The 19,359-nt window shown below is 27.1% G+C and overlaps 2 protein-coding genes, 1 long non-coding RNA gene and 1 pseudogene across 4 annotated transcripts; 2 read left to right on the top strand and 2 right to left on the bottom strand.

Moving 5' to 3' along the window:
* The first annotated feature begins 29 nt into the window (after positions 1–29).
* Positions 30–1,064, top strand: LOC126552109 (uncharacterized; annotated as a pseudogene).
* A 550-nt stretch (positions 1,065–1,614) lies between these two features.
* On the bottom strand, positions 1,615–3,721 carry LOC126552329 (uncharacterized). Its single transcript, XM_050207019.1, has 3 exons — positions 3,184–3,721; positions 2,208–3,110; positions 1,615–2,093 (listed from the first exon to the last, which is right to left on the bottom strand). The coding sequence occupies exons 2-3, from the start codon at positions 3,085–3,087 to the stop codon at positions 1,615–1,617; spliced, it is 1,359 nt and encodes a 452-aa protein (XP_050062976.1). The 5' UTR covers positions 3,088–3,110; positions 3,184–3,721.
* A 1,242-nt stretch (positions 3,722–4,963) lies between these two features.
* LOC126552108 (uncharacterized) lies at positions 4,964–5,798 on the bottom strand. Its single transcript, XM_050206603.1, has 2 exons — positions 5,317–5,798; positions 4,964–5,204 (listed from the first exon to the last, which is right to left on the bottom strand). Exons 1-2 carry the CDS (start codon positions 5,579–5,581, stop codon positions 4,996–4,998), a joined length of 474 nt encoding a protein of 157 aa, XP_050062560.1. The 5' UTR covers positions 5,582–5,798; the 3' UTR covers positions 4,964–4,995.
* A 10,684-nt stretch (positions 5,799–16,482) lies between these two features.
* LOC126552043 (uncharacterized) lies at positions 16,483–17,650 on the top strand. 2 transcript variants are annotated; one of them, XR_007605901.1, is made up of 5 exons: positions 16,483–16,718; positions 16,783–16,832; positions 17,097–17,232; positions 17,290–17,449; positions 17,534–17,650. It is a non-coding gene; the product is annotated as an uncharacterized LOC126552043 (long non-coding RNA). The 2 variants fall into 2 exon arrangements; XR_007605900.1 differs by having other exon boundaries at positions 16,484–16,690.
* Positions 17,651–19,359: the final 1,709 nt, after the last annotated feature.

Below are 19,359 nucleotides of genomic sequence, written 5' to 3'. Positions count from 1 at the left end.
TTACACAATTAGTAATTATACATAATAAAATGGAAGATTTAGGAATTGCAACCAGTAGTAACATGGAAGAGCTTAAGTGCTTGTTTGCAATAAATATTTTAGCTATAAAAGAACTTTAAAGAGACACTCAATTACTTGTGGCTCTAAAGAGTTCTAAAAATCAATAATAGCGTGCAATGTCCAGATTCAGCTTGTAATAAAACATTCACAAACAAAAAAAACTTGAAATTTCATATAGAGGCAGACCATGGCGTGAAATTACTAAACGAAAAAAGAACGTTTGCAACTCTTCATGGTAAATTTGATTTACTGAATTTTAATTTTACTTGAAATATTCTGTTTTACTATACCTAAGACTAGTATGCCACACTTATAGTTATATTGTATTATGAAATATATATCTTTAGATTTCAAGGAATGGAAATTAAAACTGGAAGATGATAATTTATGTTTTTATGCGTTAAGTGCTCGTAAGACTGTAGGACAGAATAAAACTGTAACGTATCTGGATTGTCATCGAACCGGTAATTTCCAAAGTAGATCAACAGGTGTCCGTAAAATTAAAAGTCAGGGCACAAACAAAATTGGATCTACATGTCCTTCGTCAATGGTATAAATTTAAAATTTCTTAATCTTGACGTTTCGTTTTTTTTTTTTACTTAATATTCTGTTTTAATACTCAGATAGTAGTAACAGAAGACGAAACTGTCTGTGTAGAGTTTTGTAGTACTCATTTTGGCCATAATATGAATCTTGGTAGATGTAATTTAACACCTGAAGAAAGAGCCATGATTGCAGGTAATCTTACTTTATAGTTTACACCATCTATTATTGTAAATGTGAATAAAAGTCAAGTGTTACTAGGTTCTTGTGCTATAGAAGACCTGTTTGTTTTTAAGTAATAATTTATCTTCTTATAGTCGTCAGGTTTGGATTCATAATTTAACTGCTCTACCCTGGAACAATGGAAAAAAGAAAATATTAAGTTACATTATACATTAGGTATATTGTATATTAAATATTTGTTTGTGTTTATTATAAATTGCATTAAAATATTAGTCAAGTTTAAGTCTCGTAACAGTAAAATAATAAGTCATAATTAAAAAAGCACATTAAAACATTTGTCAACCTAAAGTCTACTAAACAGTAAAATAAAAATAAGTCATAATTAAAAAAGCATATTAAAACATTTGTCAACCTAGTCTATCAACAGTAAGATCATAATAAAAAAATCACATTAAAATATGTCAACCTAAAGTCTAACTAACAGTAAAATAAAAATAAATCATAATAAAAAAAAGGACATAGGTATTAAAATATTAAAAATATATTAGTTATATTACTAAGGGTTGTAGTTAATAAGTTATTAGTAAGTGTGATCATTGGAAGTATGTATGTTTTGTACTTGTCCCTTTACCAACCCTTCCTTTAGAAATTTTCTTTCATTACTTTCTATTCTACCACTAAGTAATTCAACTTTTCTTTTTTTGCTCACAAATCGTTTCTGTTTATCAATATTTTTATTTACAGGTTCCTTATTTTTTTCTATTTCTATTATTTTTCGTTTTCCTTGCAATATTTGAAGTAAGGAACTGCTATGTTTATTCATTTCTGCTATTCTTTCTCGGTTACTGCACTTTTATTTGCAATAAGGGACGATAATACTCCTATTCCAGCTTCTAATTGGTTTTTTATTTGAATTAATTGTTCACATTCTTTGTCCGTATTTGTATTTATTAATGATTTTTCTATTAGATTTATTTCTGCAGCAGGAACTAGAATCTCTTTTTCTGTTGTTTCACACAAATTATTTCGAGTTTTTGATAAAGAAAGAATAGCACAGGCATGAATATGCTTGCATATATTTAATTTAATTATATAATCACTACATTCACAAGTATAATTATGAATGCATATATTACACTTGCGACAAACCAATCGACAGTCTTCCGTGTTACATACATCTATACTGTGAATTACCTCATATGCCATGTTTGATTCTTTAGCAGATATCTCCCATCGATTATCATCAATTACTTTAATTGATTCAGGGTCTATTTGTATTCCAATATTATGGCTCTTAATTATATTTTCTTCTTTACCAGTATATTTATTTTTAACCAATTTAATAAATCTCTCAAAAATTTTATTTCTTGTGAATTTTAGAAGCGCATTTATGCAGGTATCTAATCGTTTATTTTTTTTACCATGTAAGTAATAATATTTTAAGCACTTATGCACCGACTCCAAATACATGTTTGTGTTTATACCACAGTTTCTTCGGTGACAGTAAGCCCACTGTTTGACTCTATTCAAGTAATAGCTATTAAAGTATTCTCCAAATTTAATAGTATCATCGTCATCCATTATTTCAGCCATAAATCCATTTAGAAGTTCTGTAAAAATAATTTCATTTGGTTCTTGATGTATCACTCTTAATGATTTATAAATTAAGCACTTCTTTTCAGGAGTTCCTCTTATTTTTGATTGAATATTTCTTCTCCAAGATTGATCCACATGCCAGGTACACAAAAGTCGATGCTCCACAGGTAACATTATTTGTTCCCAAGCATTATAGTATGATGGGTCGTCATCACTCATAAAAATTTGAGTACTAATAATACCAATTTTACATTTAAGCTGTTGAAAAAATATTTTCCATGTTTCTGCATCAGTTTTTTTGGACATACAATATGCACATGGAAATCCGTTTCCAAATTCATCAACAACTACAATTGTTGTTAATTGAAGGCCATATTCATTGGTACAATGGGTACTATCAATACATATTTTTGAGTTTGAAGAGGTTCCAAAACGTTGAAGCATTTGGAGTTGAAAATTTGTAGATATTACCAATATAAAATTTTCTTTATTCAGGTTGTAATGTAGAACAGGATTTTCTTCCTCTGGTAATTCTATCATTCGATGAATCCATATATTTACACTAATATAGTCAGATGAATGCTGACGACCTTCGTACAAATTAAAATCTCTTTTAATATTCCACAGATCCTTTTTCGTTATTAAAGTTTGAACTTTAAGTATGTCATGAACATTATCCCTTATATCATCTAATATTTTTTCCATTGTAACTCCTTCAGATATTTTACCTGAAAAGTAAATATATGAAAAATTATACATAAATATTTTATATCTAAAATTAATAAATAAATAATAATTTACATATTCATGTAGCAACAAGAAATTCCTTGAATGTTGATTGTAGTTGAACTATTCACATGGATTCACATTATTAAAACACTACACAAAACACTTCACAAAACATATTAAGAAACATAAAAATTCAAAAAAATATTCACTACAATAAAAAGCTAAAGAAAATAATTATTTTATTTATATATTTTTTAATTTTTTGAAACACAAAGTTATTTATATTATTACTTACATGGTAAAAAAAATAAACGATTAGATACCTGCATAAATGCGCTTCTAAAATTCACAAGAAATAAAATTTTTGAGAGATTTATTAAATTGGTTAAAAATAAATATACTGGTAAAGAAGAAAATATAATTAAGAGCCATAATATTGGAATACAAATAGACCCTGAATCAATTAAAGTAATTGATGATAATCGATGGGAGATATCTGCTAAAGAATCAAACATGGCATATGAGGTAATTCACAGTATAGATGTATGTAACACGGAAGACTGTCGATTGGTTTGTCGCAAGTGTAATATATGCATTCATAATTATACTTGTGAATGTAGTGATTATATAATTAAATTAAATATGCAAGCATATTCATGCCTGTGCTATTCTTTCTTTATCAAAAACTCGAAATAATTTGTGTGAAACAACAGAAAAAGAGATTCTAGTTCCTGCTGCAGAAATAAATCTAATAGAAAAATCATTAATAAATACAAATACGGACAAAGAATGTGAACAATTAATTCAAATAAAAAACCAATTAGAAGCTGGAATAGGAGTATTATCGTCCCTTATTGCAAATAAAAGTGCAGTAACCGAGAAAGAAATAGCAGAAATGAATAAACATAGCAGTTCCTTACTTCAAATATTGCAAGGAAAACGAAAAAAATAGAAATAGAAAAAAATAAGGAACCTGTAAATAAAAATATTGATAAACAGAAACGATTTGTGAGCAAAAAAAAAAGTTGAATTACTTAGTGGTAGAATAGAAAGTAATGAAAGAAAATTTCTAAAGGAAGGGTTGGTAAAGGGACAAGTACAAAACATACATACTTCCAATGATCACACTTACTAATAACTTATTAACTACAACCCTTAGTAATATAACTAATATATTTTTAATATTTTAATACCTATGTCCTTTTTTTTATTATGATTTATTTTTATTTTACTGTTAGTTAGACTTTAGGTTGACATATTTTAATGTGATTTTTTTATTATGATCTTACTGTTGATAGACTAGGTTGACAAATGTTTTAATATGCTTTTTTAATTATGACTTATTTTTATTTTACTGTTTAGTAGACTTTAGGTTGACAAATGTTTTAATGTGCTTTTTTAATTATGACTTATTATTATTTTACTGTTACGAGACTTAAACTTGACTAATATTTTAATGCAATTTATAATAAACACAAACAAATATTTAATATACAATATACCTAATGTATAATGTAACTTAATATTTTCTTTTTTCCATTGTTCCAGGGTAGAGCAGTTAAATTATGAATCCAAACCTGACGACTATAAGAAGATAAATTATTACTTAAAAACAAACAGGTCTTCTATAGCACAAGAACCTAGTAACACTTGACTTTTATTCACATTTACAATAATAGATGGTGTAAACTATAAAGTAAGATTACCTGCAATCATGGCTCTTTCTTCAGGTGTTAAATTACATCTACCAAGATTCATATTATGGCCAAAATGAGTACACAAACTCTACACAGACAGTTTCGTCTTCTGTTACTACTATCTGAGTATTAAACAGAATATTAAGTAAAAAAAAAAACGAAACGTCAAGATTAAGAAATTTTAAATTTATACCATTGACGAAGGACATGTAGATCCAATTTTGTTTGTGCCCTGACTTTTAATTTTACGGACACCTGTTGATCTACTTTGGAAATTACCGGTTCGATGACAATCCAGATACGTTACAGTTTTATTCTGTCCTACAGTCTTACGAGCACTTAACGCATAAAAACATAAATTATCATCTTCCAGTTTTAATTTCCATTCCTTGAAATCTAAAGATATATATTTCATAATACAATATAACTATAAGTGTGGCATACTAGTCTTAGGTATAGTAAAACAGAATATTTCAAGTAAAATTAAAATTCAGTAAATCAAATTTACCATGAAGAGTTGCAAACGTTCTTTTTTCGTTTAGTAATTTCACGCCATGGTCTGCCTCTATATGAAATTTCAAGTTTTTTTTGTTTGTGAATGTTTTATTACAAGCTGAATCTGGACATTGCACGCTATTAATATTTTTAGACTCTTTAGAGCCACAAGTAATTGAGTGTCTCTTTAAAGTTCTTTTATAGCTAAAATATTTATTGCAAACCAAGCACTTAAGCTCTTCCATGTTACTACTGGTTGCAATTCCTAAATCTTCCATTTTATTATGTATAATTACTAATTGTGTAAATATTATAATTTATAATTAAAAATTAAAATAATAATAAATTAATAATTATATATTATAAAGAATATATTATCACCACAGCAGATAACAATATCACGTTATATGATAAGAAATGTGATTTTCACAAATATTGATAAGAAATGTGAACGCTTCTGATTGGTTGCGCAATTTTGCTCCCGAGACGCTCGTCCCAAGACGTCCACTATCAGCTTGATAACAGAAACACTCGCAAGCTGACAGTGGGACAATGTACGCACTCCCACCACATAGCACTGAACGTCTTGGCGCGAACACTACATTTAAATCTCAAAGTAAAAGTTGAAGATTCAAGTGTAAGACAAGTAAAATCAATACAAAATTATCAAAAATAAAATTGATGTGGTATGTTTACTTACACATTAACAATTAAAAAAAGATTTTACTGTTTTTGAAATTTTTTATAAACATTTTATTCAATAAGGGATATTATATTTACTCTATATTTAAATCTCAAAGTTAAAGTTGTAGATTAAAGTGTTAGAAAAATAATGTCGTTATCAATATACCAAAAATAAAACTGATGGGGTATCTTTACATACATATTAATAATAAAAAAAAAGGTTTTTACTGTTTTTTAAATATCTTTTAAACATTTTATTCGATAACTAATGCTATATTTACTCAATATTTAAATCTCAGAGTAAAAATTGTAGATTCAAGTGTATAAAAATAAAGTCACTATATAATTAGCAAAAATAACATTAATGGGGTATGTTTACATTCATATTAACAAATAAAAAAAGATTTTACTGTTTTTTAAAATTTCTTATAATCATTTTATTCGATTATGGATATTATATTTACTATATAATAAAAGATTAGTGTAATTGTTTTAGTTTTAAATGATAAAAATTTAAGCTGACTTTTTAATTAGCTAAAGTAAAATTGATGTAATAGGGTTTTGGAAGTTCATACCCCCTCCGAAATGAATGGATGATTAATTTTAAACGCAATTATTCTCACTTATGAACCTTTAAAAATTTCTAATTTATAAAAAAAATAAATAAACAAAAAAACGATTGTTTCAAATGCCTTTAAATTGCATTAAATTAAGCAAAATATTTTGAAAATTAAATCATGTAAAGAAAATGCCAATTTAATAACTGGTGAAATTTTCAAGTATCCACGACTTATACTTTTTGAATAATAACAAATATTTAAAATCGTTTGAGGATAAATCGCAATCATTACACGATTTCGTAAACATTTAAAATTCAAACGCACATAAAATTTTTCTTTTTATGATGTTTCGAGTTTTCTCTATGGCTATTTGAAGGAAACTTTATGAAAAACTTAGTGTTGAATTTTTAATCCCTAGTTATAAACACAAAAAGTTTTATGATTTTTCAACTACAAAATTATTTGTAAATTTTCGTGATTTTGACATATTTCATAAAAATTTAATCTATAAACACTTATAAATAAAACCATTTTTTTTAACTACAATAAGAACAACTCATAAGGAACCTTGTATTATATTTTCAGTTTTTTTTGGACATCCAAAATTTTCTTATCGACACTTCCAAAAAGAATTCTTAAAAAATCAAAAATTCCAGTGGTCTATATAAATAGCTTGCAAAATTAAAAAAATTAACTGTTTATAGATTACACAAATATAAACATTTGGTGAAAATTTCAAGTTTTTATAGTGTTTAGTTTTTAAGTTAAGACTATATAAAAAAATCGTTTTTTTTTTTTGAAAATTGTTGGAAAATTCTATATTTTTGACCTTTATAATGCCCCAAGTATATTTTCTTTGCCATCGGAAACCACCCCCGAAGTTTGAAATTGAAGCATTATTTTGACAAGTTATGCTGTAACACAAAAAAATAAAAACACATCATTGTAAAATCAATATATTCATCATTTCGTTCAGAATCTAATATATATGTATTTAATACTGTATTGCCTGTAGGTATTTGAATTGATAATTATACATTTTTAGTTTATACAATGTGCTTACTTACAATAAATATTTGATTTTATTATTGAGATTAAATACGTCATAGTTCGTAGGTACATGGATGTTAATACATAATATTATTATTTACTTGTTTACGTACAAAATTACGTAGATGCTTATTTTTTCAATAGCATGGCGTGACTTCTATATGGGTAGGTAAACCACCTAATCTACCCATACAAAAGTAAATTAATGAAGAATTACACACGCACACGTTTTATAATTTATTAGTTATGACGTATTTTAAAGAAATTTAATTTTCCATTTTATACGTTATAAAAAACGAATAGGTTATACTGTTATAGAGTTAGACCTGGGCATCATATTATAATCTAATATTGCACGACAATGTTGTATTTTACGAAATAATTTACTGTGATTATGTAAATTATATTTCCTTCAAGCAAATAAAGAATGTAGGTAACTCTAAACATTTTGTTGGAAATAAGTAAAAATACATTCATCACTTCGTTCAGAATCTAAAAGTGGGTATCGCTCTGCTGTACATTAGGTGCCGTGTGGATCACTATTATATATTATAGGAGTGTTAAATTTGAATCCAATGATAGTTATCATTGTATAAGAAAAACGATTCTGAACGAAGATGATTTGTCAGCCTAGGATATTTCCAGTGGTTGGTGAAAAAGGTGGTTTATGTTTTAATGGCCTGAATACACCAAAATTTAAGTTCTTTTATAATTATTGTAAGCTAAACTTATGAAAAATTTTGTATTAAATTTTCAACTTTTAGCTACTTTTACAACATTTTTTATGAATTATACCTACAAAATAATTTGCAAATATTCATGGTTTTGACGATTTTTTGTCAATATTAAATGCTAATAAAAAAAAAATTATGCGTATGTATTATTCTTATAAATTTTAAATCACTATAACAGTAACTTATGAGAAACTTTGTATTAAATTTTCAAGTATTTTTATTGGGCCAAAAAAATTTTATCAACACTTTAAAAATAAATTTTTAGAAAAATTGAAATTTTCAGTTGTCTATAAATAGCTCAAAAAAAGTCAAAATATTTTGAAAATTAAATCATGTAAACAAAATGCCAATCTAAATAACTGGTAAAATTTTCAAGTATCTATGACTTATTCTTTTTGAATAATAACAAATATTTAAAATCGTTTTAGGATAAATTGTTATCGTTACGATATTTCGTAAAAATTTAAACGCACTTAAAATTTTTCCTATAATGATGTTTCGAGTTTTCTCTATAGACACTTGAAGGAAAACTTATGGAAAACTTAGAGTTGTATTTTTAATCCTTAGTTATAAACACAAACAATTTTATCATTTTTCAACATTGAATTTTATTTTACGTTTTTTATAAATTGCATTTAAAAATGTGCTTTGATAACTATAATATAATATTTTATTTTATTATTTTATAATTTAATGTTATATAACATAACATAAAATTAAATTATTGTGTTGTGTATCATATGATATAATGTCATACAGTTGTAATAATGCAAAAATAAAAGTGCAAGATATAAATATGATGAGATATGTAGTTTAGATAAATGAGATGCTAGGCAAACTCAAAGGACACAAGCCTCCAATGAATGCCGAATCTATTATAGAATATTATTTAAACTTAACGTAATTTCCTTCTTCCTGATCGTCAGAGGGTTCTCAAGGTCGTGTTTCGAGAATGACCAAGTACACCGTAATAATAAAATATTAATTATTAAATTATAAAAAATTTAATAAATAAAATATAATATATAAAATTATATAAATACATAAATATTGATGCGCATGCACCTTACCTTATTCTCAGCTGTGTCTGAATGCACAGATGATGTAATAAGATAAATAAAGATTTTAAACATTCAGATTAAAAGAAAACAACACTGTTAAATTTTGATTAAAGAAAACTCAAAGCAAAAAAAAAGACCCAGTTGTCGCTCGCAATGTCCGGTGTTTTTAGATACTCTTGCACTTATTGCTTTGAAGAGTGTTCGACGTTCGTGCATTGATGAAAGAAGAAAATTCGTCGTATTGTAAATAGACCTATTTTTTTTTTATATCTATCTACATCTACTTTTTTATATCAAAGTTTGATTCTATGTCTATAAATATTTGTTTAATTTGAGATTCTTTGTATATTATTAGTTTATTCATTATATATTTTTACATTTTTTTTTATTTTAGTATTATTTATATTTAATTTATGAATGGTTGTCTTTTTATACTTATATCAAATTAATTTAGGTAATTTTTTACATTTTTCTTTTATATCTCAATACTGCACAAGCAATTGTTATGCCTTAACTTATCTAAATTTAACTATTATAAATGTATGAAAATTAACAAAAAGTAAATTTTTTCTTCATAAGTTACCACTCCATCGACAAAATTTTCAGGAAATTTAAATTTTAAGTATTTTTAATGCTATTGATGATTAATATTATGTTGATAATTATGCTGGATAATTTTGGTTTTTCCCGATATCTTTTCTTTTATTTATTGTTCCACCTGTCAAAACGAAATAGTAAGTACCTACCTACCTACTGACTATGAAGTATAGTTGAATGACTAAAACGTAAAATAGTTTTCGTGTATGGTGTATCTATAATGTGCTTAAATATAATGCGGATACTGAATAACTTTTACAATGCAATGTACGTATAGGTATATAATATTACATTATGTATCTATTAAGATTATAAATTATTATAACATATACGAACATAATATTATAGTATGACAGATATCAAATTGTGTGATTTAGTCTTGAAATTTACGTAGGAATGTATAAGTAGGTATATATTTCATGGATATTTTATTTGTTATGTGCGTGTGTGCCAATGTGTGTATGTATAATAAATAATAAATATGTAGTTTACATTACCTATGAATTTCTAAACAAGCGTCGCCGTACAATGTGCGGAACAGCGGAACACTTATTATAATGTAGGTGTTATAATATTAACTAGATTATACATACTTAAATTACACTAGTACTCGTTCAGTAAGATGAACTTGATAATAATAAATGTTATTTAGTAATTACAGTGTAGTAACATATTATAATGTATGATGCAGATGATTATAACGTATGCACATTACGTGCAGTTAAGTATGAAAAAATGCATGACTAAAAATTATTTTAATATTTAATTTTAGAACCAATAAGTTTAATAATTGAATTATTATTATCATAAGGAACTTTTTAAAATAGTATAATATGTTTGTGTGGTATTCACTATATAGGGGCACTATAATAGGTACCTACCTAACCTACATACAAAACATGTAAAAATATGATACAACAATTTGACTATTATAACTGAGGTTTGAATCTTAGGTGGTACAAATAATGTTATTAATTTGACTTCCATGTACTCAAAAGTTATAGAGAATTTAAAAACAAATACAATATTATTAGACGTATACAAATCGATAAGTCGCATTATGGGTTTAAATTCTAGCTATTTTTTTTTCGACCAAGCAATAAGAATATGCAAAAGCAATATTCAAATATCTGTCTATAAATACAACCACATACATTTATTAGTAACAGCTTATATCTGTATATCAACATACATCTTCTATAAATATAACAAATATATTTATTAGTTACTACACAGCTTATATTGTACGCTTATCATACACCCTAATATTAAATATTATCTACTTTGTTAACGACCGCAATACGTAGTTTTTTTCTAATTAAACACGACGACGAAGTTTATTGTATACCGCGCTCGTTATTTGTTTTATTTTATTTTTTTGCTGCTAATTCGTTACGCACGCATCCCCCGTTTCCGGATCACCCACCCCATAAAAAAACGCCTGTTTGCCGTCGTGTGTATACGAAATCGTTTCTAACATACACCGAAATATTATTATTATTTATACATTATATATGTACAATTTACAGGTACTAAGGTACAATACGCGTGCACACTGTCACGATAAAGGGTTGACGACATGTTCACGATGTATATATATATATATGTGTGTGTGTGTGTGTGTGTGTGTGTGTGTGTGTGTGTGTATGTATAAGATACAATTTTGGCATAATATATATTAGTGCGTGTATTATATAATAATGACAATGTCGACGCGGCTGAGGTATAGAGGTAACAGCAAACGATAATACGCTATTAATACTTAGTAGGTACCTACCTATATAGTAATATATCATATACATTATATATATATATATTTGCCTATCAAGCTGTAGGTCGCATTTCGTTACTCTCCCTTCTCGGCCTATATAGACATGCACCCTGACAACCGTTTTTCCGATTGATCAAACATCCTTCACTTTATTTTACTTTACGCTTTCACCTGAACTCCAATTGGACTGTTTTTAGACACTGGGTCACATGGGTCGCCTGTAAGTATACTTAAATACACACACACTCCACACTCACACATTGCACGTACTTACATTGTGATATTTTATTCCATATTTATATGGATTAAAATAGTAAGCTTAACGAATAGTGAACATATATAGACTTGAAGACGTAGTACTGCATTGATGGTAATTAGTAATTACCACATCGACACCCACGCTTTACCAGTTATAAGCCTATTTTATAAGTTCCAAGTAGTATTTGGCATTTTTGAGATAATAATATCAAAATGATTTTTGTAAAATATTGTCAGTTTATGTTAACATGGTCTGTCAATAGCGGGCACGTTATATGACTCAAAATATATCTTGGACCCAAAAAAATAACAATTTTTAGTTAATTATTAACTTTTTTGATTTTCACTGCTGTTTAATAAGCGATCGACAAAAGTTTAAATACGTATAGGTACTCTACCTGCGCGGCCAAGTATAATGTATATTTTATTGTAAGTATTATAGTTTATAATAGGTAATAGTGTAATAACACAAACATAAAAGAAATAAAATAAAATACAAAATACAAAATAATAATAATATCAGAATAATAAAGTATGTTATATAAATATATTGTTATGTTTGTGATGGTTATGTATTTTAAATAAATGCTAGGCAAACACAACCGACACAAGCCCAAGAACGCCCGCAGAAATTTGGGCAAGGTGTATATTATACATATATATATTATATATAATGCTAGGTTATGTTAAGTAAAATTCTAAAATAGGTATATAAAAATTGACAACAAAATCGGGGGGCATGTCCCCTCCTGCCCCTCTGCGGGCGCCTATGCACAAGCCTTGAATGAATTCCGGATTTATTATAAGTAATTTAAATTTGCGTAATTACCTTCCTCCTGATCGTCGGAAGGTTCTCGAGGTCGTAATTTAAGAATGACCAAGTACACCGTAATAGTAAAATATTAATTAATAAATTATAAAAAATGTAATAAATAAAATATAAAATAAAAAATTATATAAATATATAAATATCGATGCGCATGCACCTTACCTTATTCGCAGTCGTGTCTGAATGAGCAGTTGACGTAACAAGATAAATAAAGGTTTTTATTAAACACTTAGGTTAAAGGGAAACAACACTGTACAATTTTGATTTTAAAAAAGGAAACGGTCCAATTGTCGCTTGCAATGTCTGGTGTTGAAGTGTTTTTAGGTGCTTATGCACTGATACGAGAGGATACGATCTGGCCAAGCCCGCCATAGCCACCGGCACCCTCATCTAAGGCCTCGGCGTCTCCAAAATTGTCTTAGTCCTAGGCGACAGAGACCTTGATTGGACTATCCCTTGCCTCCGGTGCCACATGAAAAAGATTGCATGTGTTGCGCCGTACCGTTATAATCACGTATAGGTAGTATCCTATAGGTGACCAAACAATGTAGACCGTTCCCTTCATTAGTGATTTAATATATTTATTGGGGTTATAGGGTTTATCTGCTTGCGACAACTTTATCGTTATTTATTTTATTGAATAAAAATAAGAAATTTACAATCATGATATGTGAACGTGAGCATATCATTACGATAGGTATATACTAATTTTATACAGTACCTATACATTATAACAATGTGGCAACGTGGAAAAGTTAAACATGTGATGGCTTTTACCTTACTTTAAAGACCCTAACGATGACCAAATATTTTTTCAAAACTAAATTGTTCATAGGTGGAACGGTAGAGGTGACCTTTGCAATAGAAAGCGGGAAGAACGAGGATTTCCTAATAATAATTAATATATCATTCTTATAGAATAAATAATTAAGTTCAACAGTTTTGTGATCAATTTCTTGCATGATCCTTAGACTCCAATATATATGCTGTATACTTGCATAGTTGCATGTATATACTATACGAAATAAAACTATAATAGAATTCCTACTCTGCAGGTGTCTGTAAAATAGTTAAATCTTAGTGGAAATTTGAGAAATAAATCTCATAATATGGGCGAACACCGGAGAAATACGTTATTAGTTTTCCGAATAAACTATGACTGATTTGGCATATAATTGATTGGATAACGAAAATAATATGACGAAACATAACTAGTAAGAACATCATAAATATGTTGTACTCGTACTTTACAATAACTAAAGCTTGGCATCAAGTATGTAATGTACCTAATATTGAAAGATATAGACAGGCATCATTATACCTTCTAACAATAAGAACGTAGATATAGGTAATAGCTCCGAAATTGATGATTCGAAATTATCGATCCCCTTCAAATCGTCATAAGTCATAAGTCTTTACGTAATTTGTTGACAAAAAGTTCTCGATGATTTTGATTATTTTTTATTCTCCTTGAACTTTAAGTTGCCCACAAGCTGCCAATGGTTGAATGGCATAAGCATAAATTACTTTTGAAAAGAAATAAAAATTACTTTACTCTTTACTTGTAAGTAATGGAATAAAATGAAATTATTCATTGTTTAAACTTTAAAATTAAAAGCAACTCAATTCGTTTACAATTATTATTCGCCCATTTTATTCCAAAAAATTAATACAATAAATCGCATATTTATTGTATAAGTATACATTTATAACTAATAGTTAATACACACAATATGAATTTAATATTATAATATAATATATAGGTATACTTAACTAACCTATTTCATAATAAATTATCAATTATCACACGATAGCAATATACACATGAAATATAAGTGCATACCATAAATAAATAACTATAAATTCCTATGAATTTATTTATATATTTATAGTAAAAATACAACTATAAGAATAGGCGTGTAAGATGTGACTGCAGATATAATTATAATGATGCGATACAATAAATTACTAAGTATGTGAAAATTCACGAATAAAGCACCTTTTGTGTTGTATACAAATTCTGTGTTACCTATACATACAATTATAATAAGGTTTACAAATACAAATAAAGCCGATAATAGTTGTTTTGTTAGAACATAATATATGTTTCTAAAAAAAAAATAAATAATTTCAATACCTATAGTTACGTCAATGTTTGTGTTTATGTACCTAGTTATAAATAATATTATTAGTTGTATACCTATCATGATATTATAACTGCTATGATTGCAACTGTCGCGTTTTATTATCATCGGTAGACCGCGTGTGTTTGACCTAACTCGATATAATATTGTCTATCTATAGTCTATAATAATATAATATTGTGTATAAAAATACTATATAGGCACCTAGGTACTATATTATATTTAATACAGAATATAATTGTAATACAATCAAATTCGTATTTATTATTGCTACTGTATGAATAATTGAATATGTACAATAATATGTATATTGTATATTATATTATAATAAAATACTTATATTCTTAAATGAATATAAATAATAATAATATTATATTTTATAATTTTATAAGCTAGTGGAGAGATTCGACCTTACATCCTCCTCTCGTCAGTTCTTTGTATTAACCCTTAATTATAACTGATGTTTTTTTTATTATAATACTCATTACTCAGTATAATTTAAGGTTATTCAGTAAAATTATTTTTTGTTTTGTAATATTTTTATATATTTTGAGAAATGTGCCTTTGCATATTATATTTTTACGTCGTCCAATTATAATATTTTCGTAAGACATCGAACAATACAAGGCTATTGCTGTGTTAATAGAACGTGTAAATTAATATAAATTTAACGATAAAAATATACAATTGATAGATACTTATTGTATTTTGCATGTAATCACCATATTATATTAATAGTTTTGGAAAATAAATTTACAACATCATTTAATTAGTCTTCAACTGGGTAAAATAAAATAAAAAATACTGTATAATTTTTTTTTAATGAGAAATCACTTTCTATAAATTATATCATTCAAGTTTTTAATTTAGATATAGGTATAACCTATTTTCTGGAAAGCAGAATATGATCAAAAGGTCATCAAAGTTATAGTAATATAGTAGGTAGGTAGTCACCATTAAATTATATTTATCTAAATTTAACAGATATTTTTCTTATATTAAGTGCTATTAAAATATTTTATAGACGAAAATATTAAAAAATTTTATCTTAAAAAATATCATCATTATAAAAAATAACGTATAAAGATATACAATTATATTATAATATACGAGTAGTTAATATATTATTTTGAATTTTTTTCATGTCGAAAAAAATCGATGGCCAAAGATGTTTCGATGTATATCACCGATGTATTTACATATTATTATGCGCATTCTTTAAAAAAATGTTGATTTATATCAAGTAATGATCCAGTGGCCCGGTATCTATATAACTCGTAGTTGAATAACCACTTTTAATTGTTGCGTAATAACGAGACTATATAGTTCAAAAAATGCGTTTTCAACTTTCATTGGCAACCGTTTAGAATATTCATGGTTTACATATTTTATTATGTTTTCTTTAAAAAGAAGAGAGCAATTATTAATCTGGCTTTATTCTCACTAAAGGCGTGACTACGGCGAAATCGTTTATTAATTATTATGTGTTTACGAGTATATTAAATTTGTATAACCTATTGCTATTTGACAAGACGATTCAAAGCAGAGAACTTAAAACGATAATTTTGATAAAATTTTTTTTCGTGATTTTTTTTTTATATAATATATAATACAATAAACATATTATTATACGATCTCGATTTTTGATTTAATTAAAACAATATAATAAATAATAATGAATAAACATAATATCTATAACGTAAATAATAAGTTAAAACTAATGAAATGTACATAAAATAATTATTATTTTGCTGTAAACTAATTGTATTGAATGTTTTTTTTTAATTTAAGCGTTAATGTTGGCTGGACACAAACCTTTACAACTATCGAGGTGACGATAGGTATGCATCGTAATTCATTAAATTTTGTCTATAATTATTATAACTATTTGAGTTTATTATTCATAATATATCCTATACGCATGTGTGTGTTTGGCATATTTATTTAAATAATTAGTTTCTACTAATTACTAATAGATAGATCACTCATATATTAGAATAAAATAATATTCGCGCAAGCACATTATTAAAATAATAGTTTTTGTAATTATATAATATTACACTGTACTACCATTAAATTATTTATACCACAAATCTGTTATTCAGATCGATCTATGGTACCTAAGCTATATTCACATGTACCCTAATAACAATAATACAGTAAAACCTTCTTGTGACAAATTCGCTCGGGAGTCGGGAGCAACTTATTTTTCCGTTGTATGGAGTGTAAAATATACTGAATGTACGGTTATACAAGACTTTTATTATTTTTCGTTGTACAGAGATTTCCGTCTTCTAGGGTATCCGTCATATGGAGATTTTGCTGTACCTATAACGCACGTGATATAACTAATTATTATAATGTATAATGTATGGGATGTTTTTCGCAAAAACCAGTTCAACGTACCACAGGCATAATAAATAGAAAATAAATTAAATATCCTTGGAAACAGAGTTAGGTATGGATGGTTAATTAATCAGAATTATTTTTGGTATGCAATGATTTATCATTGAAGAATTCAAATTCAACTTATCTGTTACAGTGGTAGCAGGTGATCATGACGAGGTTCCGAATGAAACCTATTATACAGAAGAGCTATACTTCCAGCGTTTTTAAAAAATGTTATTTGTATGATAAAAAATAAATATTTTATTATTTATATGGTCCATATGGTTTTAGTTATACAATTGAAAACTATTCGAGACACTGATGGTACAAGGTAATATGTTTTAAAAGAAAATAAAGCTCAAATGTGTTTTTACAATCAAATAATAATATTAAATAAAATTAAAACTGATTTAAGCAATTTATTGTTGTATTCAAGATAAATTATCTCCCGGTAATTCTTTGAAAAATTTAGAAAGTGTCTCACTTATGAACAGGGAAATATTATATAGTTAAACTAGCAATGTAGGAATCATAATCTATGGGTAGTTGTATTTAGATGATCAGAATGCATCTACCTATAGGCTAAATTTCTAATTGAAAATATGTATTATACACCTGTTATATATCTATATATAAGGGATGTTCTAGAAACAAAAAAACTACATCTATAAAAGCAAAACATATTGTTATACCGTTGTTAAGTATTTTTATGTATGATTTAGGTACCTATAAATTTATTTGCATGCTTGTGAGTTATTAACAAATATAATATTATATCGTTATATCAACCAAATCTTCTATTTGTCTCATGGCCCAAAGTAATTAATATTTGCTTAATAGTATTATGCTATTTTACTATATAGTACTGAGTTTCCGCCCACAAACATAAAAAATGAATAACACAAATAATACCTTATAGGTAATTACTACCAATATTATTATGTATAAATTTATTACAATTTTAATTTTAAATTTAAATATTATGTTTTTTGACTACCTATAGTACGTACCTAGTATACAATATTATATTCATAACTATCGTCACGTGAAATAAGACTTGTACTTATGATATTTTGTAGTAAAACATCATCAGATATTTTTGTTTAACAATTACGCCATTATTAGACCACCCTTGTAATAATAGGTAATCAATGGCCAGATCCTATTAATGCGATATCTATAGAATTCGTCAAAAACGGCAGTTCACAAAAAGTCTATAGATATAATACGCAATTTATTAAAAATATGATTCGTCGATTAAAAAACATTTTTGGATTTTTCACAAGATCAAGGTCACAATAATGATTTTTAATCGCAAGGTGATTAGATTGAGTAGTGCTCATGTAATAAAATTACGCAAACACAATAATATTATATATTGTACGTGGTTGCGCGCGTATATGTTATATACTACGATCGACTTGTTGGAGGGGTGGATGGCAGCTGGCGAGGGGGTCGGTAAGTCTCCCGTAAAGTGTTTTCCGGGTGTACAATAATTATATCGAAATGTGCACGAGTGTGTGAGCAGGTACAGCGCGTAGTTATGTATAGGATTGTTAAAAACGAACCATTCGATGTGTTGCACTTAGCTTCCTAAGAACGCCGCGGGACTGTTTATTTAGAACTTTTTACGTACTCAACACGAGATACTGTGCCACCGTGGTTATCGTCGACCGCTGAGGAGCTAAACATAATTTTGCGCAGTCAACCGCGGATGTGCGTACGAAGGAACGCATTTGTAGAATTTCGGCTAGAAATGCTATGTTCGCATACCGAGGGAAGCAGCGAAGAATATAATTACCTAGGTGATGTATAGATAAATTAAAAATATAGTTATTACTATTTTATTTAATGTACCACATTATATTGTATATATATATAGGTAATCATTATTCCAAGACTAAAAATCAAAACTATTACCCACCAAAGTACCTATTCGAAATCGAACGAATCATAAATGTATATTTGAATAACCCTATT

The sequence above is a fragment of the Aphis gossypii genome, chromosome X (genome assembly GCF_020184175.1).
Source record: "Aphis gossypii isolate Hap1 chromosome X, ASM2018417v2, whole genome shotgun sequence".
Taxonomy (NCBI): Eukaryota; Metazoa; Arthropoda; class Insecta; order Hemiptera; family Aphididae; genus Aphis; species Aphis gossypii.
This window is presented reverse-complemented; position numbering and strand designations above follow the sequence as displayed.